The sequence below is a fragment of the Mirounga angustirostris genome, unplaced genomic scaffold (assembly GCF_029215605.1).
Source record: "Mirounga angustirostris isolate CCGP_5_RB_7025 unplaced genomic scaffold, mMirAng1.0.hap1 SCAF_7, whole genome shotgun sequence".
Lineage (NCBI taxonomy): Eukaryota > Metazoa > Chordata > Mammalia > Carnivora > Phocidae > Mirounga > Mirounga angustirostris.
This window is the reverse complement of record NW_026991715.1, coordinates 41,380,813-41,408,277: the sequence shown is the minus strand read 5'-3', so window position 1 is coordinate 41,408,277 and position 27,465 is coordinate 41,380,813. Positions and strand designations below refer to the sequence as shown.

The following is a 27,465-nucleotide window of genomic DNA, read 5'->3' as shown; positions in this document are numbered from 1 at the left end:
AGGTCCTGTTCAGTAGTATACATGAAGGGTAACATCTCTGTGCATAAATCTACCATTCCATAGAGATGAAAAAACTGTGGTCTAGGGAGGATGAATATTTTATTTTTATATAAAGTACTTTTCCTGAATTTAGGAAGAAACAATATTATGTGATCTACCATCTAAATAATAGGTATTGCAAAATAATTGTAAACATAATGTATTGTCACATTGTTAAAAGTCCCTCATCACCTACATGCAACTCCAAGAATAGGAAAGGGGAAGGGATTTTCCCAAGATCCCACAGTGACTGGTTGGTTGATTTAGATCCAAAAAACAGGGCTTTTTATCCAAGTTTATGCGAGGTCAATTATTCCATAATGTATCCGTATGTCTTCTTGATCTCAAAGTAAAAACACAAGCAATGCTTCTACAGAATTTACTTTATTAACAAGCAAATCCAGGGAAATAGATATAAACTGAACTACCCAAGAGGCAGGCAGAGTAGAAGGCGTATCTTTATAAATTTAAAGACTCCATTAGAGAAAAATAGAAGTGAGAAAAGAAGTGGCTGGAAGTCAGCACACACACTGCACAAAATTCAGCATTTTCCTTGATGCTTTAGGTTGATCTTCCCACCACTTTTCCTGTAAAAGAGAAAGACAAATATATGCTCAGTGTAATATTGTTATTATTCATTACAAAGGTTGGAAGAAGTTTTGACTACACAGAGTCCCTGCAATCATTTGATTCTATAGGTATCCACATTTACGATTTGGCAGAGGTTAATTAAATGTACTCAGAGATGACATCTGGACAAATTACAGAAAACATGAATCTTACACAAATTTCAGATTTTTACCCAGGCTTGACCTCTTGGTTTCAACTGTTCATTCTCTGAGAGGAAATATGCATACAAACAGAAAAGGTTAAAGTGACCGGAGAGGTAATGGCAAAGGTACACTAGGGCCACAGTCCTCATAGAAGATGTAAGAGGTTGAACCAAATATTCCGGCATTTGGCACTTTATAGCAGGATATATATTCAGACTTTCTCAGTAATATGTGTCCATTAAATTAAATCTCTGTTTACCCTACTGCCTTTCTTCTCTGAGAAAGTTTGGTATTAATTAATCAGATACGTTACATAAGCAAGTAGGCACATATTAATTTATTAATTTCATTCTATGTGCCTGGTTCTGTTATTATAATAGGTAGTTATATAATCCCTGTGCTTAGGCATTTTGCAGTGAAGTTGAGCGAAATTAAGACATTCACAGAAAACTCTAATACCAGAAAATGGCGAGGAGTGAGAGACTTTTATCTGGCTTAAACAAGGGTTATAATTTCCTTGGTTTTAGGGCAATCAATTAGACTAAAAGATTGATTGAATAAATTTTTATTAATTATAAACTGATCCCTTGGGAAGGTCACAGTTTATTGGCTAAAATCTATAGCATCTGTTCTGTTCCTTATAAACGTGTAAATTCAATACACATGGGTCCTTGATGGAATCTTCCTAGTATACTATGTAAAGTTTGACTAGTCTGCATTCTAAAGGATAATCTTTTCCTCTATTCTTTGTTGAACGGCTCTTTTTCATCAAACTAAAAGAGGAATTAATAGAAATTTGTACCTTAGTAACATATAATTTGGTATAAAAGAAAATGTCTGAAAATAATTTGGATAAAATAATATTTTTATTGATGATAAATTTTCCCCAAACTTTTCATGTTTCTGATTTTGATGAGTATGATACTTACACCATTGCCTTACAGAAGGCACATTTATTGCCATATGTCTGGCCATCAGAGCCACAGTGGGGGTTAGATTCCCGCGTGCAGTAGACCTTGGGATCCTGGAACTCACCACAGTCAATCTACCAACGTAAGCACGATGACATTGACATTAGTGAATTCTAGTCTATGGATCTATCCCTCAGAACAGAAGCTTCAGACAGCAAGCTTAAACACACACACACACACACACACACACACACACGTGCGCTCCCGATGTAAAGCTTCCTGAAATAGAAAAATAGCTTTCCTTATCTGCTTAACCAGAATTTACTAAATGTAAATGAGACTCTTTCTCTGAGACACAGGAAACCCATTTCTGTAGTTATGGTATTCAGGAGTAAGTTAATGATGTAAGGTAGATGCTTACTTCTTATATAAGGAGTGAGGTAAATGCTATAGGTATGACTTTTTGCTCCAACACTTAATTATTCAGAGATTAGTTTTTCAACTTTAAATGCTGCTTGCTTGCTCTTTTCTTTCTGCCTTTCTTTCTCTTCCTTCTCTCCTTCCCTCCTCCCTCCCTCTTTCTTTTTCTTTCTTTCTTTCTTTCTTTCTTTCTTTCTTTCTTTCTTTCTTTCTTTCTTTCTTTCTTTCTTTCTTTCTTTTTCTTTCTTTCTTCTTTCTTTCTTTCTTTTGTCTCTCTCTCTCTCTTTCTTTCTTTGTATTAATTTAACTCTAATTGCAGTCTTTATGCCTTGCTATAAAGACGTGGATGATTCTTGCACGGAGTTCTCATATGTTATGTAATGGCTTGTTAGTTTTCCCTGTTGGCTGCTACATCCATTTACTATCTCTTGAAAACAATGGTCTAATGTCTTTATTATTAACTTACTCTGTCTTGGAGTCTATTTGTACGATTTGAACTTTTGTGCTTACTATAAAAACATAGTAATAGCTGCCTAAGCTGCTCTATTTAGAAGGGTTCTGAGGGTGCATCCAGCCTTGGTGAGAACACATACTATGACTGATTAGTAATTATCATCATGGGTTCTATAGAAGGGATGGTAGTACCTATGCACTAATATTTCTCCTTAGTTTTAGCGGTCTTTCAGAATAGTCTGGAGTTTTCAATTCAGTGTCAACTGAGTAAATATTTGGTGTGCAAATGGCATTTGAGTCATTTTATTCCAGAGTACAGGCAATATGTAATAGGTAAAACTGAACTCCTCCAAATGTCAGCTGTGTGGGCTGAAGTAACATTTAAACATGAACACAGGGACCATACTTTACTCCATCTTAGTTCCATTAAAACAACACTGTCTTATGTTTATTAATTGAGTCATAATATTTAAGCTACTCTTATATGGATTATGTGAGTTGAGTCTTACAATAACCCTGCCTGAGATATACGGCGAACGATGTTATATTATCTAGTTTACAGATGTGAATAGTGATCCTCAGGAAAATTACGTGGCTTACCAATGCCACACAAGCAGATGTCACTGAAACCAGTGCTTAAACATATTGCTTCTCCTTGCTGGTCTAGAATTTCCAACAACCTACTATGGCAGATTTCCAACACATCCTCACTGAGAGAAATAAAGATCAACTGTCACTATGCACCCTTGACCACACTTATAGTCATGACTTGGAGACTTCATGAAAATACCTTATTAGAGAAATGTTTGGGCATAGGTGAGATGAATTATTTGTTTAAGATATGAGTAAACCATTATATATTGATAAAGCCCTCTGATGGTTTGCATGGAGAAACACTCAGCAAAAGAATCACACTGCTGGGTTTAAAAATATTATCACATGTAACAGGTTTAAGGCACCTGAGACTATTAAATATAGATGTTTGTTGAGATTTGGCAGTTGTACTGTTGAGGTTGGGCAGTATGGTACTTATCAGAGATCTTAGGGCATGGCTTCGAGAAGATAGGCTTCTCATAGTCCCACCTAAAGTTCTACTTTTCCTGAAAGCTCTTAAAGATAACTCCATCCTCTCATACTACCTCCCAGACGGTAATCTTTCCTTTAGGTCTCCAAACAGAAAAAAGGCTGGAAAATCTTTGGGGTCTTATAAATCATAGGATAATTTTCTCAAAAGCTAATGTATTTTACACTTAAGTCATTGATGTACACATTTGCAGCTGTGTGCTTGAGTCAAGAAACTGTAAACACCAGAATCATCTCTGATATTTTCATTTATTCCACAAACAGCCAATGGGTAACTACTATTTGGAGGACACAGTGCTGAGCTCTGGTGATACAGAGAAGAATCAGTTATAAACAATATAAGCTCACCATCTCATCTGCATGAAGGAAGCAGAGAAAATATAGATAACTGGGACGCCTGGGTGGCTCAGTTAAGTGTCTGCTTTCAGCTCAGGTCATGATCCCAGATTCCTGGGATCAAGCCCGCGTTGGGCTCCCTGCTCAGCGGAGAGTCTGCTTCTCCCTCTGCCTGCTGCTCCCCCTGCTTGTGCCTTCTCTCTCTTTCTGACAAATAAATAAATAAAATCTTAAAAAAAAAAAAGACACAGATAACCATAGCATGATGTGCGATCAATGCCACAGTGGGCCAGGCACGGGCATTGTGGAAGCTGAAGACAGGGCATCTTGGTCAGAGATACATGTGTCTCTACAGCCAGGTCAGTGAGAAAAAGAAAAAACAAAGTCTCTTATATGAGAGAGACACCTCCTTAAGACACCTTTCCCTGGCAGTTGGCCCTCTGATCTTGCCATCCAGCCTCTTTTGTCCTTCAGAAAGTGATATGAAAGAGGCAGATGGGGAGGGTTCACTGTTGGGAGTGTCTAGACGCCACCCCCTCCCCAAGCCCACTTCTCCCCTTCCACTGCCCCCTGGGAATGACCTGGAAGAATACAAGATTTCAACAACGAAAACCCAAACAATCAAATGGCCTATGCACAGACTTCCTCAGAACATAGACACACTTCATGCTTTCGGATTGTCCTGGCCTCTAGTGATCCCTGAAGGGAGCCAAGGAATCCTGTTACAGAATTTGTTCTGCCACACACAATTAACTAGTTGTGTCATCTTGGACACATGCTTCATTCCGAGCACTGTTATGAGGATCAGAGGGGGTCAAGAGGAATTGTAGAAAGTCAGGGAGAATACTTGAAACAACCTTGGGCAAGGATGCGGAAAATAAGCTTCTGATGGCAGCCCTGCTTCAACTGTACCATCGGACTAGACGGCCTAGATCTTCAGTTGAGTGGGAGAAATAACAACTTCTGCCCAAGTGCTTCCTCTTTTATATCTAGAGGCTCCTCTTCACTCAGTGTGTGAGAAATTTTAGCATGGTGACTGAGGACAGAAAAAGACCACTCTCTGAGAGCCCCGGAGGACAGGGAAGGTGAACGATGCCTTTGCAGGGACACCCAGAAATCCCTTCTGGGAAGCAAAGAGCAAGGCAGGGGCATAGCAGGGCTGGGACTAGGAAGAGGCCAGGGCTCTCATAACTGGAGAAGTGGGCTGATTTCTGAATGTCACACCTTTTTTGCGCCTAACTGTCCTCTCCCCTTTTACTATACAGAAGTCAAAGCAGGTCTAGACTAAGGGGATGGTATGATTGTTTCTTCCTCCTTGAAAGTTTCCCCTATGAGGGATTTAGGAAACCCAAGAGAGCTGAAATTCTCCTCTCCCTGAATTGGTTAGAATCCCCTACTGCTCTGTCATGTTGGGTCACTGTCCTGTAGATGGAATCAGACAGACCTGGCTCTGAATTTTGCTTCTTTCACTGATTAGTTACACTACCTTGTGCAAAAATTTGACTGCTCTGAGATTAAGTTTCTTCATCTTTAACGGGGCTGATAATGCCTATCTTCTGGGGTTATCGTAGTGATAAATCCTTTGAAAACACTTGGTAAAGCTCCAAGTATGTGCAAGATTGCTACTATGAATATTAACAGTGTAAATTATATCATAATCTACAATTTTTGGAACCCATTATTTTTATCCTATTTTAGTGAATTTTTTGATGTTTTTTTTTAAATTGGTGTTGGATTTAATAAGCACCTCCATTTATTTCCTGAGTTCAGCTTCTGAAGACCATGTTTAGGCACTTGGGTGCCAGTGTTTAGTATCAGCCTGACCTCTTGTGGTTCTTCAAAGAACTGTACCTTCTAAAATATTCTGGAATAGAGGGACACTTTTAGTACCCAAATCAGTGTTTTTTGCTAACGGGCACTACCAAATCATTTAACTTGTCTGGAAAATGAGCTTGTATGGTTACTCAATCAACTAAAGAGTCAGGATCACTGATATTTTACTCTAGCATTTTAGTTCTACAAATAAAGCCAATGAAAATTTGCAAACACACACAATCACACCCATACACCTTAGAGTGTAGGACTTCATCTATTCTCCCCATCACTGAAAAATACTAGTTTAGGCACCCCTAAACTACTGTGTTCATTATAATACTTCTTTGCTTAAGAACTGAGGATAGTAAACACTAACATGTATTTATTTGCTCAGAAAATTATGCTGCTCAATACGAATTCACGTGCCCTGCAAAATGGCTTCCTGTTGCTGATCAGAAGTAGCGTGGAAGGGCTCAGTCAGTTGAGCGGTTGAGCGTCAGACTCTTGACTTCAGCTCAGGTCATGATCTCAGGGGTTTGAGATCGAGCCCCGCATTGGGCGCCCTGCTGGGTGTGGAGCCTGCTTAAGATTCACTCTCCCTTTCCTTGTACCCCTCCCGCCCCCCCCAAAAAGAAGCAGCATGGAGCCACAGATGGTCACTCAATGTGGAGTTGGGTGTCCTGAGATGGTGACTGCACAGCTTTACTGCTGTTGGTAACCTTGAGTGAGGTAGGTTCTCTTTCTGAAGCCCGAGTTTCCCTATCTCTAGTTAAAGTATAGACGCTGGTTAACACTGCCAAGTTATATTTAGGTGTCCTGTCAGTATGTTAATTAAAGTTAAAGCAAGCTAATTAGGAAAAATGAACAGCCCCAAACATATTTTAGGCATGGAGCATTGTTTTACTAACTATACTAAAATTTACCATGCTTTTATCTTAAAATGCTAACAAAAATAAATGTAGATATCTCAAAATTATTGTAAAAGAAAATGGTTGACATTTATTTTCAAGCAGTTTGTTATGTTAATTCCAATCTGGAATATTAATTTAAACAGCTCCCTAAGGATATGGTTCCCAAATACCCAGCCTGGTAAGGAAATAAGAAAAACAAAGACAAAGTAGTGAGTGGTTCTAAAAGCAAAATGTATTCTGTTCAAAAAACCATCCTTGTTTTGAGATTATGTCTTTCAAGCATTTTGGTATTATACTATAATTTCTTTAATGAAGGCTGATGATGGTAAATAGTAGTTTTATGTTTAATTATTATTATTAGATTTTTATTTTTATGTTATTTAATATTCCTACTTGGCAAATTAAAGAGTTGGCAGCTTATTAGTCACTTATATTTACAGGGAAAATTTTACAGGACTACGAATTCCCAAAGTGCAGGAACATGCTTTTTGTTTAGTTTGAACACTCTTTTTGAAAGAATGTGAAACTTTTACAAATCAATAATTTAAACTGCTCATTCTAATTTCCCCTCAGGTGCTCCATCATGGAGAGACTTCCTGGCATGAGAATATTGACTTTGGTGTTAAGAGTAAATGCTCTGCCTTTTGTCCTGGCTGGATCAGACTTGAGCAGGCATGCTCCCAAGGTTAGTTTCAATTTCTGCTTGTCGTTGGGACTGCCATCATCCTTCCAGACACACAGAAGAGAAACGTCACCTTTGTGCCATCTGAACGGTGGCTCCCTCCTGGCCCTTGATATTTGAGCGCAAAAGAGACAGCAGTCTTGGTCAGGCAGGCTTTGTTCATACGAATCCAGATACCTAAGGCCAGAACAGGGCTCTGGAGATGCTTGAATCTGTATTTTCATCTTAGAGATGTGGAAACAAAGGCAAAGAGAATGGAAGAGACACCGTTCGGATCACACAGCCAGCAAGGATTTGAACAAGGACTCATCTATACTGTCCTGAGGGTGTTTGAGTGCTCCAAAGTCAGTGCTTTCCAGCATCAGATAAATACCAAGAACCTAGGATCAAAACTCCTCAGCTGTGTGATTATTACTCAGTAAGCCTGGCATGGTGCCTGGGGATCTGCACATTGAGGAAGCATCCCCCAGGATCCTCAGGCAAGCAGACTCTAAGACTTGGGTCCGTCTATAGGAACAGAACCAGTAAATAGCAGATTTTCAATGAACCCTAGAAAGCACTAAAAATCCAATCTGGAATTCGAAGCCGAAAGAAGAAAAGCAACTTGTGGGTTAATGAGAAAACGGGTTAGATTCCATTTATTTTGAATCTCTGTGTAATGGCCTTATCATATTTTACTACCTAAAGGGATATGGAATGTTTGTCTGGATCTTATGTCCTTTCTCTGTTTGTTTTGATATTTAACATAGATTATGCTACCATATACATTTAAACATAAGGATAAATCAATTTTAAGGTGTATAATTACATATAGTAATACAAACACACGTGTGCATACACTAAGACACAACACACTGGCAGTTCATTCTAAGGTATCATCCATTATAAGATGCATCTCAATTTCTGAGATGCTAAAATTTGAAAAAAAAGTTTTATGCAAGTGGGAGGTATACTAGGGTTGGAAAATATTTTTTAGCTCCTTTGCCAACTCCAATCAGTTGGCAGTAGTGTCTGGGAATTTTTTTTTTTTTAAAGATTTTATTTATTTATTTGAGAGAGAGAATGAGACAGAGAGCATGAGAGGGAGGAGGGTCAGAGGGAGAAACAGCCTCCCTGCCGAGCAGGGAAGCCCAATGCGGGACTCGATCCCGGGACTCCAGGATCATGACCTGAGCTGAAGGCAGTCGCTTAACCAACTGAGCCACCCAGGCGCCCCATGTCTGGGAATTTTTGATGCCAAAAGTTCTTGAGCACAACGAGGCTAACCAAGAACCAAGGCCAAAGTCAAGTGAACACATTCAGTATAGACACAAGAGCAGGATTGGCAGAACAAACACCACTTATTTGTGTTGTCTTTTGGTAGAACAAGAGACTGGAAAAAAGGTGGTGGATTAATTTGGAAAAAAAAGAATCAGCCAAATAAAGAAGATAACTTGTGCCTATTCCAATTTTTAACCCCAATTGTATTTAATTTCGAGTGAATCTCTTTGTACATACTCAGTGCAACACACTTAACAAGCTTGCTCTCTAAGCAGAAAATAAAAGCCTCTGGCCTAATATCTCCTTTAGAAGCTGCTCATGATTGATCACTAAGTTATCCTTCTATAGTTTACCAAACGCTCCCACATAGTTTATGTAACTTAAATCTAATTCTATGAGGTGAATAATATTATTCCTTTTCTATAGTTGTGGAAATTACGGCTCAGAAAAGCTGAGTAACTTGCCCAAGATCACACAGTGAAATCAGAGACTAAGCATTAGCACGATGACAGATTCGTCCTATTTTTATTTACATTCATTTCACTTTAACAAAATCTGAGAATAGGCATTTAGGGTCTTTAAAACTGTAAACAGTATACTCAATGAGATATTGTAGTTAAAAAAAATGAGTTACTTCTGATTTCTGCATTTGGGCCGCATGTTCCTTGTTTCTGCTCTTTTACCCATAGGCAAACCTCTGTTTGGTTGGGGAATACCAGCCAAACGCCACCCAGGTCTGAAGAATAGGTAAAAAATATACACTGACCTGTCCTCCTTGACTGAAGACACCTGAAAAGAAAGCACAAAATCCAAACAATGTAGTCTTTGAATGTGCAAAAAGCAGGATTTGTGAAATTAGGACACCCTCAAGCTGGGAATGATACCTTTTCTTGATTCTTCGTCACCTGAATAAGTCATGGTATGGTAGTTTTATTGTTTACACCTGTTCATTTCTCAGGGCACAGCAGACACTTCAAAAATGATTTATATATATATATATAATGTACATGGACCATGATGGGTAATATTTCTTGGAGGTTTGGGGGGAAGTTAGAGGAAATAGTTTAAGGATCTGGAGATTCATGTGACAGTCCTGGTCGAGTCACGAATTTACTATGGGAATGACCTTGTCATCTCTGGCTTCAAGATAGAGAAGTTGGGTTGGAAAGTTTCCTCTCACTTTGACAGTCCAGGGTTCAGTGCATGCAGACCTCCCCAAAGCCTTTGTCCCAGGCAGCTGGGGAAGACACTACATTTGTTGTTTGTTCTTTGAGCCCCAAATTGCTCTTCTGCCCTTTATACTCAACCATCTTTGAAGACTTGGCCCAAATATAGACTCGTAAGGACAAACTCATTCTCTTTTTTTGTGACTTATTTCTCCTGCTACATCTTTCTAAATTCCTGAAAGAAGAAGAAAAGTCCATAAATACAGTCTTGCTTCTCTCTCTCTCCCTCCCTCCATCTTTAGGATTATGTATGTGATTTTAAGTTGTGGCTAATTAGCTCAGTGGTTTAAAATACTGATATATAGGGTGCCTGGGTGGCACAGATGGTTAAGTGTCTGCCTTTGGCTCAGGTCATGATCCTGGGGTCCTGGGATCGAGTCCCGCATCAGGGTCCCTGCTCTTCGGGGAGCCTGCTTCTCCCTCTGCCTCTGCCTCTCTCTCTCTCATGAATAAATAAATAAAATCTTAAAAAAACAAAAAAACGCTGATATCTTTCTTTTAAAATAAATAAAAAAAAAACTGATATAATAAAGGTCTTGGGTTGAATTCTGGTATGAGCTGTTGAATCTTGATCTGGCCATAACTGCAGAATTCCTAATGCCAACAACACTTCTCATGTGTAAGCCCAAGGGCACTTTGATGACAGAATTGCATGAGTGCAATCCTTCTCAAGTGCTGGCCTGCACTTGCAGGAGAACAGCTGGAAATACGTCAAGTGTATTCTCTATTCAAGGGGAAAGGAGAAACAAGGCTTTTGAATTTAAAAGGAAGTTAATGAACATCTGCTGTAGTGATTGCCCACCTTACTGCAGCCACGTGGCTGGTTATTACATGGGAGCTATGCTTGTGGTGAGCACAGCAGAACGTACATACTTGGTGAATCACTATGTTGTACACCTGAAACTAATGTAACCCTCCATGTCAACTATAGTTCAGTAAAAAAAAAAGGATTTCTCTGCTAAAAAACTACAAAAAAACAAACAAACAAACAAAAGCACAATTTCAACAACAACCAAAAAATAAAGATTCTTAGGACAATCGCTCTAAAATTCCATTCTATAAGATCAAATAGGACCTGGGGTGCCTGGGTGGCTCAGTCGGTTAAGCATCTCTTAGTTTTTTTTTTTTTTTTTAAAGATTTAATTTATTTATTTGAGAGAGAGAGAATGAGAGAGAGCACATGAGAGGGGGGAGGGTCAGAGGGAGAAGCAGACTCCCTGCCGAGCAGGGAGCCCGATGCGGGACTCGATCCCGGGACTCCAGGATCATGACCTGAGCTGAAGGCAGTCGCTTAACCAACTGAGCCACCCAGGCGCCCAAGCATCTCTTAGTTTTGGCTCAGGTCATGATCTCAGGGTCATGAGGCTGAGCCCCGCCTAGGGTTCCACACTCAGTGGGGAGTTTCCTTGAGACTCTCTCTCTCTCTGCCCAACCCTCCCCTCGGCCCACCTCGCCTCACACTCTCACATGCACTCTCTCTCTCAAATAAATAAATAAAATCTTAAAAAAAAAAATCTCTGATAGCAGCAAACTTCAACTACTTTTGTCACAAGTGCTGTATCAGACATGGAAGTTCCCAGGATGCAATCTCATTTCTGGCATTCTACAAATGAGAGAAGATCTCGAAATGCTGTGCTATTTCTCCAGGTGACACAGGTCATTAGTGAAAGAGGTGGGGCTAGGTGCTGGGTCTAGAGTCTCTAGCATGTGCTTTGTCCACTGCAACAGCGAAGAGTAGAATAATAAAGAAGGAAAGAAATAGGTACAGTGAAACTGTTCATTCATATGATCCTGTGATGAAAAATATCAGATTGAACTGTATTATCCTTTAAACAACCCGAATTGATAGAATGAATATATGACTCTTGCTCATTAAAGTGGCCAAAGATATTCCCTTGCTTGAGGAATTAATTCACCACCAGCATATACATTTTGGCATTTTAAGATTCCATAACTTTCCTGAAGCATTCTCCGAGTTGCCTTCTTCCTCCTTGTTTCAATTTGTTATTTAAATTCCAATTATAAGAATAATGAGGACAGGAAATCTTTCTTTTGTCTTGGAAGCCAAACTACTAGATACAACAATTACTCATCCTCCAGACTAGTTCTGTGGAACAAACATCTGTAATACCCAGAAGTCCTGGATTCAAATTCTAAATTCTACTTCCTCGTTACAAGTCCTTTGGCAATTTTAAGTTCTTTATGCTACAGTTTTTTTTTATATGTAGAGTATAAACATGAATACCTTGCCGTATGTATTGGAGATGATGTAGAAAAACCCTCAGTACATGCCTAGAATATAGTATATGCTCAACAAAACATTATTTTTATCATTACTATCACCATTCTCATCTCACAATCATTATCACCACTACAATGATCTCAGAATTGGCCTTTAATATCAAGATTGTTAGGATTTTGAAATATGGTAGATAAATACCCTTATTTCCAGTTCAGTATGAATACTGGATTTTAATTTTAAGAAAAAAGAAATGAACTCACCCGAGAAAATGCTGAAAAGAGCCAGAGAGAGGAGCAGAAAGACACTCAATATTCTCATGGTGCCAGTTAGCTCACTCAGATCAAGGCTCCTTTGTCTAGCTCAGCTTCTGTGTCAAGACACTTCCCAGGGTACTAAAACACACACTGAGACATATATATATATAGACATGATCAAGGGAGCTGGGATCTCCACCTACCTTATAAATCACCTTCTAAAACCATATGCAAATCTACACAATTTAGGCATTTATTGGGACCTCTTACCAACTCAAAGAAATGCTTTATGCTCTCCATCATTCTTAAAAATTAGAACAATTATGTGAGTCGCACCTTAGATCTTATTAATTGAGGATGTCATTTTCTACCTGTAGTTTATGTTTTCCTAACAACCAATACATCCTCCCTACTCTTCCCTCTAAGGTTTTGCTACATTAAAGGGATGATTCACTGGTGGAGCCTGCTTAATGTCTAGGTCTCTTTCAGACAGGTCCTGCATGTATGTGGTCCAGATGAGTAACCACAGGGGAATGGAATCTAGGGTGTAACTTGGATTTTCAAAGTCCATGTCATCCAAGATGTACCCCAAAGAAATAGGTATTCTACATTGTCACCAGAACTGTGTTAGCAAAAGCATTTTCTGGGGAGGAATCAGCCTGTTAATTTTAAAAATCATTACTATAGTCAGATGCCAGTGATTTTCAATTCTTTTTTTTAAATTTATTTATTTTTATTATGTTCAGTTAGCCAACATATAGTATGTCATATGTGATTTTCAATTCTGAAGTCAAAATGAAGAAGGGAGTCAATGTATTTTTTATTTATAAAAATTATTTTTATCCATTCATTAATTGATGGTGTTGTATGGAAGTATTGAATCACTGTATTGTTCACCTAAAACTAATATTACACTGTATGTTAACTAATTGGAGCTTAAATAAAAAGTTAAAAAATTATTTTTAAAAGTTACTGAATTAAGGAATATTTAAAATAAGTAATATGAACTATTTCCCTTTTCTCTGTAAAGTAAAAAAAAATAGTCATAATAAAACTTTTTGTTTTAGCTCCTTGAAAATATACTGTTCATACACATAGATGAATCCCATTAACTATTATGGTCAAGTCATTTGCAAGAGAGATCAAAGAGTGGGATGTCCATAGCTTTCTTTGTGGGAACAACAACAAAAATAAACAATGGTTATAGTGATAATGAGAAAGTCTGTCTCAAATCACAAACAGCTACTTAAAATACCATGAAGAAAAACGGAGCACTTTAAAGTGTTGGAAGAACATGCAAAATGTGTCCAGTTTAAACATTCCTATGTGGAACATAAAAAAACAAAACAAATGAATAAACATATAAACAAAAAGCAGAATCAGGCTTATAAATACAGAGAACAAATTGATGGCTGCCAGTGGGAAGGGGGGTGAGGAGTTGAACAGAATGGGTGAAGGAGAGTGGGAGATACAGACTTCCAGTTATGGATGAGTAAGTCACGGGAATAAAAGGCACAGCAGAGGGAACACTGTCAATGACATTGTAACAGCAGTGTGTGGTGACAGACACTGGTGGTGAGTATGGGGTCAGGTATAGAGAAGCCAAGTCACCGTTTTGCACACCTGAAACTAAGTAACACTGTATGTCGACTGGAGTCAAACAAAAAAAATTAAAAGATTAAAAAAATAAACACAAGTGATTAGTGTGTTTTATGTATAAATAACTCAGAAATTCTACTTCTAAACAATGGGCTTCCTTTTCCAATAATCACATTGAGAAAATATATACGTAGTTCAGATATTGTTCATTTTATTTCAGGATATTTCTTTTCTTTTTGGAAATTGACATATTAATTTGATTCATCTCAGAATTTAGGATGTATTTTCAGTCTTTGGAAATGGCAACTATATTGCATTGAATTTGGTAATCAAATAAAATATTGCTGTTTAATAAAAAATGAAGCATGACTGTAATAAAAATAAGAATTATTTTCTTTTATTTGCTTTTCTGACAGTTTTAAAAGATGTGAACTTGAAGGGTAGAGGAGATGGGGGGATGAGGGGTACAGGTAGGAAAGAGAGGAAAGGAGTAAGAAGGAAAAGCACCTGCTTGGTTTTCATTCTAAGGAGTGTGGTGTAACACACACGTAGACACATACATGCTCACATATACATAATCTTGAAGTCCTTTGCAGAAGGTCGTGGGTCAGATGTCAAGCACTAAAAGTTTCAAAGACCACTAAAGAACAACCTTAACAATTGTCTTTAAATTTTTCTTGAATCTTTATGGGAAGAAATTTTGTGGCTTCCAAATATTCTTACCAATTAATATGTGCTCAGAAAATGTTTGATATATAACTGAGATTGAATTATCTTCAATCGGCAAGACAAATGTATTCTGCTATTATTGTGACATGAAGAAAAAAATAATAAAAATAAAATTTCATTCTTTGACACAGAAATCTTAGCTTATATAAAATTGAATCCACTCTACTCAGTATATTAGGTCCAAACCTCATTAATGTTTTATCAGAAGAAAATAAAAAATAGATTTTATAATTAATTGTGATCTTTAAGGACATTTACCTCAATCTCCCACTCAATACAAATCAAACTAATGTTCTCCCAAGAGAAGTACATAGTACTTTTATATTTACTGGTTCTGTGATGGATAGGAAAGAGATAGAGTTTGATTCCAGATAGACTCGGAATGCACATTCTACTTCTGCCATGAACTGTATGATTTGAGGGATGTTAATTAACCTTTCTGAATCTTAATTTTTTTTTTTTTTTTGTCAGAGAGAGAGGGAGAGCACAAGGAGGGGGAGTGGCAGGCAGAGATAGAAGCAGGCAGAAGGAGAAACAGGCTCCCCTCTGAGCAAGGAGCCCGATGTGGGACTCCATCCCAGGACCCTGGGATCATGACCTGAGCCGAAGGCAGATGCTAAAACAACTGAGCCACCCAGGTGTCCCTGAATCTTAATATTCTTTTTTTTTTTTAAAGATTTTATTTATTTATTTGAGAGAGAGAGAATGAGAGAGAGCACATGAGAGGGGGGAGGGTCAGAGGGAGAAGCAGGCTCCTCGCTGAGCAGGGAGCCCGATGTGGGACTCGATCCAGGGACTCCAGGATCATGACCTGAGCCGAAGGCAGTCGCTTAACCAACTGAGCCACCCAGGTGCCCGAATCTTAATATTCTTAATAAGATGGCTTTCTGGGTTCTTTTCCCGCATCTTATACTTATTTCTTTCACTTTCTTGGCTCAGAAACAACTTTAGTGTTTTGTCAAAAATTTGCATTCAGTCTCAAAATTGTTTAGGCTTGAGTCTGTCATCATATTAGTGATCCCTTTCAACCTTGTGTCAACTACAAATCTAGTAAATGTCCTCTTGATCATCATCAATATCATTGACAAGTGTTGAACAAAACAGCATTGAAGATATTTCACCAACTTATGTCCAAGACTACTCTATTTAAATAAATGTTCATGTTTTGGGCATGGTAGCAATTTCTCACCCTTATGAAATACAGTGAGGCACACTGGGCATGACTTGCTTTTAAAGAATCTATGTACATTCCTGGTCATCCTCACCTTCTTTCCTAAATGCTCATGTTATCGTATTTCCTGCTCCTCCCGTCATAGATTCGGCACCCCTTTCAAAATAAGTTCTTCATGGTTTCTCATTTATTTGCATTATGCTTGTATTTTCCTAACTTAAGTCATGATGTTGCTTTTGCCTGGGATGTTCTTTTCTCTAATTGCTACATGTCTAAATTCTACATATCATACAATGAGAAGTCCAAGTTATAATCTCTTAACAGAACATTTCTTTCTCTCTCTCTCTCTTTCTTTCTTCTCTTCTTTCTTTCTTTCTTTCTTTCTTTCTTTCTTTCTTTCTTTCTTTCTTTCTTTCTTTCTTTCTTTCTTTCTTTCTTTCTTTCTTCTGTCTCTTTCTTTCTTTCCTTCTTTTTTTAGAGGGAGAGAGCACAAGCAGGGAGGGGTAGAGGGAGAAGAAGAGAGAGAATTCCAAGCAGGCTCTAAGCTCAGCACGGAGCCTGACATGGGGCTGGATCTCATGACCCTGAGATCATGACCTGAGCCAAAATCGAGAGTCAGGCTCACAGACCTGAGCCACCCAGATGCCCCTCACAGAACATTTCTTAATCCTCTAAGGTAGACATCCTAAACTGGTAGCATGAAGATTGACTCTGACTTATTGATGTATTTTATTTGTATTTTTTAATCTGTATTTTAATGGTTTAAAAAATTTAAATTAGTCCACAACTTTTAAAATATGAATATCTAACAAAATGTTAAATACAAGATTTCTGGAACTTTTGGGGCCCTTCATTGCCAGGGTGAGAGTCAGCTGAAGTTTAGGGGTAACTGCTTCATTTGCACCTGTCATTGGCTCACTCATTTGCCTTACTTGTTGCTGGCCCTAGAAGGCTTTTGAGTTTGAGAATCGTGTCCTTTGACTGTAATACTACCTATTCTTCTGAATTCTCTTGAATCTGTTCTTTTCTTGTGAAACTGTTCTACTTTGTAAAATTATGCCCATCTGACATCTCCTCTATTTGTCTAGATGTTCCTTGTGAACAGAATCTGTATCTTATTAGTCTTTTATCCTCCAAATCTTTGTCTTATATTTAGCAGTTACTCCGCATTTATTCAAAATACATATGAGATTTTTAAAAAATTAGCATTATATATTCATCGGAGATCATTAGTTACTTGTAGCCAACATTTTTCAAAATCTATCCTCTTCCTTCTTTTACACACGTAGATATTAGCTGTCTAGTTTACTATCATTTCTTTCACTTCTTTGATTTCCTCTAGATATAGTTCAACAGGACTGTAAACCTCATTTATAAACCCCTATATATTTAACTGCTTCCTAGTAAGATAGAGGGACTACATCCTAATACTCACTGACTCTCATGCAAGAGTGCATAGACTGCCAATCACATAACTGGGAGTCAGATTTTGTAACCTGCTGATCCTTGAGCGGCAATTGTCTCTCTATTCAATTCGTATAACCTTCTCTAGTCACGGCTTTTGCTCCACCATCCACACTCCCTTCATATCCCGTTTCATTATGACCAAGGCTATTATGTTTTTTTATATTACTTTAGCTCCAGTAGAAATCAAACTAAGTCATCAAGTACACTTTTGGAAGTTAACTGATGTTATGAATCTTAATATAGTATTAGGAAAATTTCTATTTCATTCAAAGATTTCTGTCTTCCTGATTTTCTTTCTTTTTTATGTTTTCGTATATTTCTTCATGTATTCACTTTTACGGTTGAATTTTGCATGTTTTTCATATTAAGCCTCCTCAAATGTCTTATTTTTAAACTTAAGCATTATAGCTCCACATCAATTTGGATAAGGTTCAAGAAGAGATTACCACAGGATAAACTTAGGAACGCTATGAAAGGGTGACACTATTCCTTAGGCATCCTAAAAAAAGGTCAGGGTCACCTTGTTTCCTTCTTTGACAAAGTAACTAGACTGGTAGATGTGGGTATAGAGTAGATGCAGTGGACTGAACAGTGGCAAGGCGTGGGACAGTCCCTCGGAGTGTAATTGTGAAGGGACAGAGAATTAGGAGCAGACTCCTTTAACTGGTTCAACAACCAAACAAAAAGATGCTGATGGATGAATTAACACACCTGGGAAGAATAGATTACTGTCCCAGTAAGTGCTTTCGTAACTGACTTCAATGAAGGTGTAGAAAGCATGCTTTAAATATGAAGTTATCTATTATCCTCCCCTTTTGTGGTTCATTTCCTTGACATACAGAGAACGTTTCGTCTTGTTCATTTTGGCTGGTCATCACTGCATCACCTTCACTGATTGTATCAAATTCATCAGTTAAACTGTTCAAGGTGTCAGGGCTGGAGATCACCCCTGTGGTCATTCATCTCTTTCTTCTTAGAACTTCTATAAACTGTTCCACAGAAAATGGTACTGGATTGCTATGTTATATTATTGACTGATGAGTCTTGTTCTGTAGTTTTATCTACAACACGAGATTATGATTTGAAAGAAAGACAGGGGTTTATCTTATTCTCTTTTAAATTCTCCTACTGATATTTTTTGAATGAAAAAGTACAAACGGTTTTCATCTTCACTTACATTCTTTACTTATTAATCTTTTGGTTCTTTTATCTAAATGGCCTCCTAATCTTCTCTGTCACTCTTTGAAGCTGAGGTTCCTCAATGGTTTCTATTGCGTTATTCCTGTATTCTAGGAGTTTATAGTTTAGCAAGTAAGATACATACAATACAATTCAAGTATCATGTAGTAACATTCTAGAAAATACCTTGTTTCTGAAGTGCCATGAATGCATAAAGATCTGACTAATTTTTCTAAGATAGTATCATCAGAGAAGGGCTCATTAAAAAAAAAAAGATACACTTGCACAACCATGAGTCTTGAAGGATAATTAAGAGTTCTGTGGCAAAGTAAGACTGGGTGGCGGGGGGGATGTTGAGAAGAAGAGGAGGACACAGGGGGAGGTACAACTGAACTAAAACCCAGGCAAATAGACACAAGTGTGGGAAGACTATTGACTATATGAACACCAAATAGCTCTGCAGGCTGAAACACGGGCTACCTGATCAAGATGGTTGAAGAGCCCTGAAAACGGGCCAGGACCAAGTAGTTCCTGAAATGTCATGGTGTTTTCAGAGCGTGCAGTGGCCCAAGGTGATTTAGAGCTAGCTCTGAATCAGACCGTAATAAAAATTCTTGCACACTGACTTTTCCTACCACCCTAAATTGAAATTCATTCACCCTCTGGAAAACAAGCTAGGGTGAATTGCACATTGGTAACAATGGAAAAAGAGAAATAGTTTCAGCCCGACTAAATGTCTGGCTGTGCCTGCTCCTTTTGAAGCTTAATTACAACCATCAGAAGAAGCTTCTTAAATGTTTGCTAACAGTACAATATGAGGGGAAAGTTCGCCAAAGTCTTAAAAGCAGTGTTGCCTGGGTCAGGTGATTTAGTTCAAACAAATCATTATTTGGTTTGCCCTAAATGGGGGGGTGGGGTGGGGTGGGGGTGGGAAGCCTCTGCAAGATTTTTATTTCTAAGTTCTACAATCCCATTATTTCTGCTATCTGTGTTCTCTCCCAAGACTATCAACTGGGGGCAGGGGCAGCTACCCTAGGGAAAAATAAGTGGGAGTGCCTCCCCATTGCTTAATAAAGCTTAGCCAATAAAATTAAAGAGCTTTTAGCTCAGGATGCAAGGTTCTTCTGTGATCTGGCATATCTTCTGTCTCAATTTCATCTCCCAGTGTCTTTGTCAAATAGCAGAGGCTCAAACCACTAAAATCCTCAGTAATCTTCATTTTTCTCTTCCTATACTTTGCCCACTAATATTTTCTTTGCCTAAAACACATTGTTGCTACCTCTGCCTATCACAATCTGACTCAACTTTCTTGACTAAGCTAAGGTAAAGCCTATTCTAAAATGTTTTCCGCAGTTGCCCAGGAAGGAATCAGTCTTTCTCTTCTAACTTATATTAAAATAGAAGCATTTCATTTATAATAAAAAGCATTTTACCTTTCATGGCCTATAGCACGTGGTATAAGTCTTTACCTTATAGAAGTTATTCATTATTACTTAAGATACTATATAGCTTTTGAGAGTAGAGATTTATTTGACATATGCCAGTCAAAAATAGTAGGAACTATAAATAAGAGTTTAATAATAGTAAAAAAAATTAGGAGAAGCTAAATAACTATGTTGGGTAGAAGAATCAATGTTTGTATGATTCAATTTTCAAAAGCTAGATTTATTGTATTTGGTTACATTGCATATAGAGGGCTATGTGTTTGACTTGGGCTTGATGCCTGAGTATAAGAGAAATAATCCTGTATCTATCAGACAGTACAACCCAGAAACTCCCTTATCCTCATATCCTTGATGCAGGTAAATTTTGCACCATGCCTTTTATTACAAATTGTTTTCTGTAAGGTAATGATATAACACATTACCTCTATGTAAATAATTTACACAAGAGGAGGTGCTTCTCAACTGTGTAATGTCCTGGTGACTGTCTGTTTCCAGACAGCTTTTCTCCAAGCAGTGATGAAGAGACCCAGTCTCCTTTCAATTTGGGCTTCCACATGTGGCTTAAATTTGCTATGCTCATTTGCATCAAGGTGGTAGAAAGAAGACAAATACTGTGGGGCACCTGGATGGCTCCGTTGGTTAAGCGTCTGACTCTTGATTTCAGCTCAGTTCATAATCTCTGGTCGTGAGATGGAGCCCCAGGTCAGTCTCCATGCTCAGCACAGAGTCTGCTTGAGATTCTCTCTCCCTCTCCCTCTGCCCTGCCTGCTCATGCTGTCTCTCTCTCTCTCTAAAATAGATAAACACAGTCTTTAAAAAAAAAAAAGAAAAATATAGTGAAGAGTTCACACATGATTCTTCACCAACTTGGCTTAAAAGTGAAATGTCACACACCATTGGTGAGAACTAGTCACATGATCACACTTACATGCAACAAGGGTGGAAAAACCAATTTCCTTGTTGGGCTTTCACTTCCTAGCAATGATTCTATATTCTATTGGTGGGATATGAATTTTGTAGATAACTTGTCCCCCTGGCTCCGAGATAACCATGCACACTCCTCTTCCCAATCTTAAGACATACACACTTGACTTCTCACGAGAGACAATCCAAAATGCTATCCAGTCATTGCAACCAGCAAAAAGTCCTGATTTCTGAGAGTAGCTTTTTATGGCGACCCATATTGTAGGGAATGCTGCCAGTCCCTATTTCCTCTCCTATACTAATACATAATGGAGGAGTTTGCACAGGGTCACCACAATTCAGGCTCCCATTTGGAAAACAAGAGCAATGAGATACACAAGCCCATCACTGGAACGCAGCACTGACAAAATCTGCTTCCCTGGGCTTAGTGAAGTCTCCTGCTCTGGTAATGGGGCTCATTCTTTGATAATACTCTGATTTTATTACCTAGAGAATGTCCTTTTCCCCAGTTCTTTGCAGTTTCTGGCTTTGCCCTCTGATAGGATCTTATTTCCCTTTCTTCTTTCAAGGACCAATCTAAGAGTTTGGAAACACATTTAACCCTGGGGCTACACTACTTTCAAATTACTTCATGGTCCAGTTCAGGGGCTTAAAGTTTATTTAAGGTAAGTGGTTTTTTATCTTGGCTTCTAGTTTCTCTGGCAATTCCACTTGAAAAAAAAGAAAAAAGAAGAAAAAAATAGTTTCTCCAGCAATACAAATCCTCAAAATTTAGAAGTTTCCTGAACTATTTCTTTTACTTGTTTCGATTTTGGGGACTACATTCAGAATCCTTTCCTATTGCTGTAATTCTAAGGCCTACCTTAAGTCTTTTCTTTCTTGATCTCCATTCTCTAGCTCTACATTTAAGGATGGAATTTGTGGCCATCTGAAATAATGAGCGTAGGTGGGAAAGTAACATCTTTAATATGATCTTGGCAACAAACCTGAATGACTTTTTTCAATGGAGAAAATGCACGTGACTTTCGTTACTAATGGGTTTTTTTCAGTCTGTTTCTTACCTTGAGAGGTGAAGGCAAAAAGCTTTTTACTTTCCTCAGAAGCCTCACATATCTAGGTGTTCTCTATGTTCCCTTTAATTTCTACTAGTAAGCCTCCAAATACTTTTTTCAACTCACGTCTTTTTCATCATATGTTAAAATAAGAAAACAAAAACCAGGGGGCTCCTGGGTGGCTCAGTTAGTTAAGCATCCAACTCTTGGTTTCAATTAGGATCATGATCTCAGGGTCATGAGATCCAGCCCCGCATGGGTCTCTGTGCTCAGCATGGGTCTACTTGAGATTCTCTCTCTCCCTCTCCTTCTGCCCCTTCCCCTGCCCACAGTCTCTCTCTCTCTCTCTCTCAAATAAAATAAATAAATAAAATCTTAAACAAAAAAAAAAAAAAGAAAAACTGGAATATACTCTCACTGTGACTCCTTCCAATCTTTTCCCCCAGAATGACAGGCTCAGGAGGCATCTGGGGTAGCTCTTGCTTCATCACAGTGTGACAGTTGTAAAACCCAGTCTCAAAGCTGTTCACACTCTTCCCATCAAACAATAAGGTCCATAGTCCATCTCCTTCAACCTGGGCAGGTTTGGGATTTTGCCGGTCAGTGGAGTATGCCAGAATTAAGGCTGTGTAAGCTCTGAGGGTAGGTCATATAAGTCTCCACAGTGTGCACCTGGCTGTCTTGGAATGCCTGCTCTTAGGATGTTCCTTCTTGGTGCGCACGTTCAATAGATTTGAAGTGTGCCTTTTGTTCAATAAAGTGTTAGGCAAAATGATGCATAAAGAACCCAAAACATTTTTGAAGAAATTAAACAAGCCTAGACTGAAAGAGACAGTAAGAAATGAAGAGGCCACGTTTTGAGCAATATGATACAAAACATCTATGGACAGGAGGTAGGCTCAGAAAACCACTCAGCTGTAAACACAGGCCATGTTTTATGGGGTGTGTGTTTTTGATGGGGGCAGGGGAAGGTAACTCAGAGCGAATAACCAAGCGACCAGAGGACAGGACTGAAAACAATTACTCCCAGATAGCAGTGTGGGGCCTTTATCAAAAACTAGCAACTTGTGCCTGATTCCTGGAGATCTATAATGAAGGAAATGGCATGATAAAAAGTGTATTTAGACTGAATTATTCTGGCTGAACATATCATGCTGGCATGTAATGCTGAATGTTGAATGCATACTGAAAGAGTGGAAGCAAGGGTGGTAATTATTGTAATAATTCAAGTGAAATAAGACAGGGGCCACACTGGGAAATTAACAGGGAGGTGATGAAAAGTGGTTTGCTTTGGGGTGTATTTTGAAGATGGAGCCAAAAGACTTTGCGGATGGATCAGATGCTGGGTGTGAGAAAAAGAGTGTGGTCAGGATGATTATAAGGTTTTTGGCTTAACGACTGGGGAAACTGGAGTTACCATTTTACGAGCTGGTGAGCAATGAGGAAGAAACAATTATGGAGGGAAAGAATGTCAGGAGATCTGTGTGGGACACCATAATTTTGAGATTCTGATTAGATACTCAAGTAAAAGTGTTGAGTGCGCTGTTGTATACAAGACTCTGGATTTCGGGGAAGAAGTACAGATTGGAGGTACAAATCTGGTAGTGGGGGAGATCACTAAGAGAAGAAGTATGGGTAAAATCCAGAATGGGCCCAAAGGCTGAAAATCTGCAATTGCCACACAAAGAAGGGGACTCACAGAAGTTGAGATGGAGCATCTTGGAAGTGTGATGGGGGAAAGATGTACTTTTTAGAGGAGGGAGTGTTTAATCACTTGAAATGCTATTGATGTGTACACTGAAGTAAGGATTAATTATAATGGAATGTTATTCAGTCTTAAAAAAGAAGGAAATCCTGCCATTTTCAACAACACGTTATTGCTATCATTCTTCATATTGGTCATTCATGTCTTCTCTCTTTTTGTTTTCAGTCAGGTGGACTAGAGTTTTACCAGTTTTATTAATCTTCTCAAAGAACTAGCTTTTGGTTTTGCTGATTTTTCTGTACTGATTTTTTTTTTGCTTCATTATCTTCTACTTTGATATTTATGATTTCCTTTGTTATACTTATTTTTTATTTATTTTCTCTTATTTTTCTAGTTTCTCAAAGTGGAATTTGAAGTCATTGACTTGAGATCTTCTTTCTTTCAATAAAAGAAGGAAATTTTCAGGATTGGGTAGAGGGTTCTACCACAGTAATGAGAGAGAGTAGAGTCTGCAGGTTGGTGGTGGGAGGCTAGCACGGTCTCTCAGGATTGCTTCTACTTTCTCAAGGAGGAAGTTTCTGAGAGTGGGGATGTTGAACAAGACGCACGAAGTGCTGTCTGACTTGAATTCAGCTTTGCTTAACTTTGACCTTAATGATCTGCACTTTATTTCCTTTTTCCATCGATGGTTATAGTTTTGACATACTTTGTGTTTTTCAATTTTTGTTAAATCTTTATATTGCTTTTGTAATGTGACTTTTTAACAGTTTTCATCTTTTTTTGTACAAGGAGAGATTCCAGTATTATGTTTATTGTAATGATTGCTATTTTAATTATTTCTGTTATCTCAACTATTTGTGTTTTGAAAAAAATCAGATTTGGTGCTCTGGTTGTCACAGCTGAATGATTTGAGTTTGAATATTTTAGACAGGAGTTGTAGCTCAGACCTAACACCACATTTCAGAACACAAGAATACTTGTGAAAATGTGAGAAAAGTAGAACAGCTGCTATTTTGTCTCTTTCTCCATAAAAAAAGGTATTCTTATGCACTCACCTTTCTTTATGTATGTCATTTGAAAAAAAGCACAAAAAAATCAAAACCACAAGAAACAACAAGTGCTGGTGAGGATGTGGAGAAAAAGGAACCCTTTGTGCACTGTTGGTGGGAATGCAGACTGGTGCAGCCACTGTGGAAAACAATACGGAATTTCCTCAAAAAAATTGAAAATAGAATCACCCTATGATCCAATAATCATACTAATGGGTATTCATTCCCAAAATACAAAAACACTAATTCAAAAGAATACATGCAACCCTATGTTTATTGTAGCATTATTTACAATATCCAAACTATGGAAGCAGCCCAAGTGTCCATCAATAGATGAATGGTTAAAGAAGATATGGTATATACTTACAATGAATATTATTCAGCCATAAAAAATGAAATCTTCCATTTGCAACAACACGGATGGAGCTAGAGAGTATACTGCTAAGCAAAATAAGTCAGACAGAGAAAAACAAATACCATGTTTCACTTGTATGTGGTATTTAAGAAACAAAACAAATAAGCAAAGAAAAAAGAGACAAACCAAGAAAGACTATTTATTTATTTATTATTTTTTATTATGTTCAATTAGCCAACATATAGTACATCAAGTTTTTGATGTAGTGTTCAACGATTCATTAGTTGTGTATAACACCCAGTGCTCATCACCACACATGCCCTCCTTAATACCCATCAGCTGGTTACCCCATCCCCCAACCCCTCCCTTCTATAACCCTCAGTTTGGTTCCCAGAGTCCAGAGTCTCTCATGGTTTGTCTCCCTCTCTGATTTCTTGCCATTCAGTTTTCCCTCCCTTCCCCTACGTCCTCTGTACTATTCCTTATGTTCCACATATGAGTAAAACCATATGATAACTAAGAAACAGACTCTTAACTAAAGACAACAAGCTGATGGTTACTAGAGGTCAGGTGGGTGGGGGATGGGTGAAATAGGTGATGGGGATTAAAGAGTATACTTACCACGATGAAAAAAAAATTAAATTAAAAAAGCCATTCGTCGGGTTGTCTCATTTTGAATCTCACAGTTCTGTGAGGTACTTATCAACAGGTGAAGTACTATCTCATTTTACATGTGCTACAACCATGTGCAATTGTAAATAGCTTAATAATGGATATAAAACACCTAGTATTTCCTAGAAACAGCCCAAAGGGCACTACACTGACACAATATCAGCTTGCATAGAATTCTTATGTGGAAGACAAGATAGGTAGTCCCTCAACAAATGTGTTAAGAAAGTGTAGTAGATGCTCCTGTGAAGGGTATCATGACTTCCCCCCTCCTACTCAGGAGTTATTCTGTAAGAATGAACTCTTCCGAGCTTCACTGAAAATAAGATGCAAAATTTCTGCTTGACTCATTAGGACGCAACCCTGCAATAGGGGACATTTCCTCTCCTAAAACTTAGTCACGATGCTAACAATCGTAATTTCCCTTGGAATGTTGATGTAGGAGGAGGTTGAATAAATGTGTAATCCTTGGAGCTAAGTTATTATTACACACATGTGAAAATCTCACTTTGATATTATATTCATCTTTCCTTAAGAGCCATCTCCTGTGTCCCTCTCTCAATGCCAGAAAATGTTTGGCAAACTGAAGAAATTGAGCAAGGCCCTCACCACAGCAACGTACACATTCCATTCTTACTTTTGGTCATACAAGTCTTTCAACAAAAAAAGAAATTAAGAAGAGTTGTTTAGTCATGTCAGTGTATAAATGCTTTCTATTTGATAGTCCTTGCTCCTAAGATATACCAAAAACTAAATTCCTCTTGATTGCTACAGAATCTGCATCTTTTCCATGTCTTTTTATTTGATTGGCAGTATCATTATGGATGAGTGTTCATCTCAGACTTTTTTTTTTTTTTAAGATTTTATTTATTTATTTGACAGAGAGAGGGACAGTGAGAGAGGGAACACAAGCAGGGGGAGTGGGAGAGGGAGAAGCAGGCTTCCCGTGGAGCAGGGAGCCCGATGCGGGGCTTGATCCCAGGACCCTGGGATCATGACCTGAGCCAAAGGCAGACGCTTAACCGACTGAGCCACCCACGTGCCCCCCAAAAAAGATTTTATTTTTTAAAGTAATCTCTACACCCAGTGTGGGGCTGGAACCTAGAACTCCAAGTTCAGGAGTCACATGCTCCGCCTACCGAGCCATCCAGGTGCCCCCGCAGTTTCACCTTTTAAAAATGGAATAATTTAGTACTTTCATTGTTTTGATCAAGTTTTTCTATACAATTTCCAAATGTTCTGTTTTTCATAAAGTTTCCTACCTGTAACTACCTATACATGCACATACACATAATATTCCTGTATATATAATCTTATATATATTGTAAAATATAAAATATTCCAGAAGCCACTTCATCAAAATAGAAGTAAGCAGAGCTATCAGCTTCCTCAGTCTGCACACTAGACACCCCAACTCACCCTCCCTTTGAATCATTTCCCCATTTATGTATTTTAACACATTCATAATACTTTTTCTTTTCTCTCCTCTTCTTTTCCTCACTTTTCTTCCTTGTTCCTCTCTCAATAACTTATTAACTGCCTGCAATTTACTTAGCTATACAAGATATGTATTGTAGTTCCAAGGACCTTTAGTTCACATTAGCAACAGGTGTTTCGAATTCCTGAAGTAATTATTATGAAGGTAGAAACACATTTTGCAGGCAAGAAACAAGTCATTTTATTTCTCTAGACATCTATCAAACCACGAGAATAAGG

General features: G+C 38.2%; 1 protein-coding gene across 1 annotated transcript; it reads right to left on the bottom strand.

Annotated features, from left to right (window-relative positions):
* Positions 1-580: 580 nt before the first annotated feature.
* SPINK6 (serine peptidase inhibitor Kazal type 6) lies at positions 581-18,330 on the bottom strand. Its single transcript, XM_045889620.1, has 4 exons — positions 18,211-18,330; positions 9,450-9,506; positions 1,742-1,857; positions 581-626 (listed from the first exon to the last, which is right to left on the bottom strand). Exons 1-4 carry the CDS (start codon positions 18,328-18,330, stop codon positions 581-583), a joined length of 339 nt encoding a protein of 112 aa, XP_045745576.1.
* Between the last annotated feature and the right edge of the window lie 9,135 nt (positions 18,331-27,465).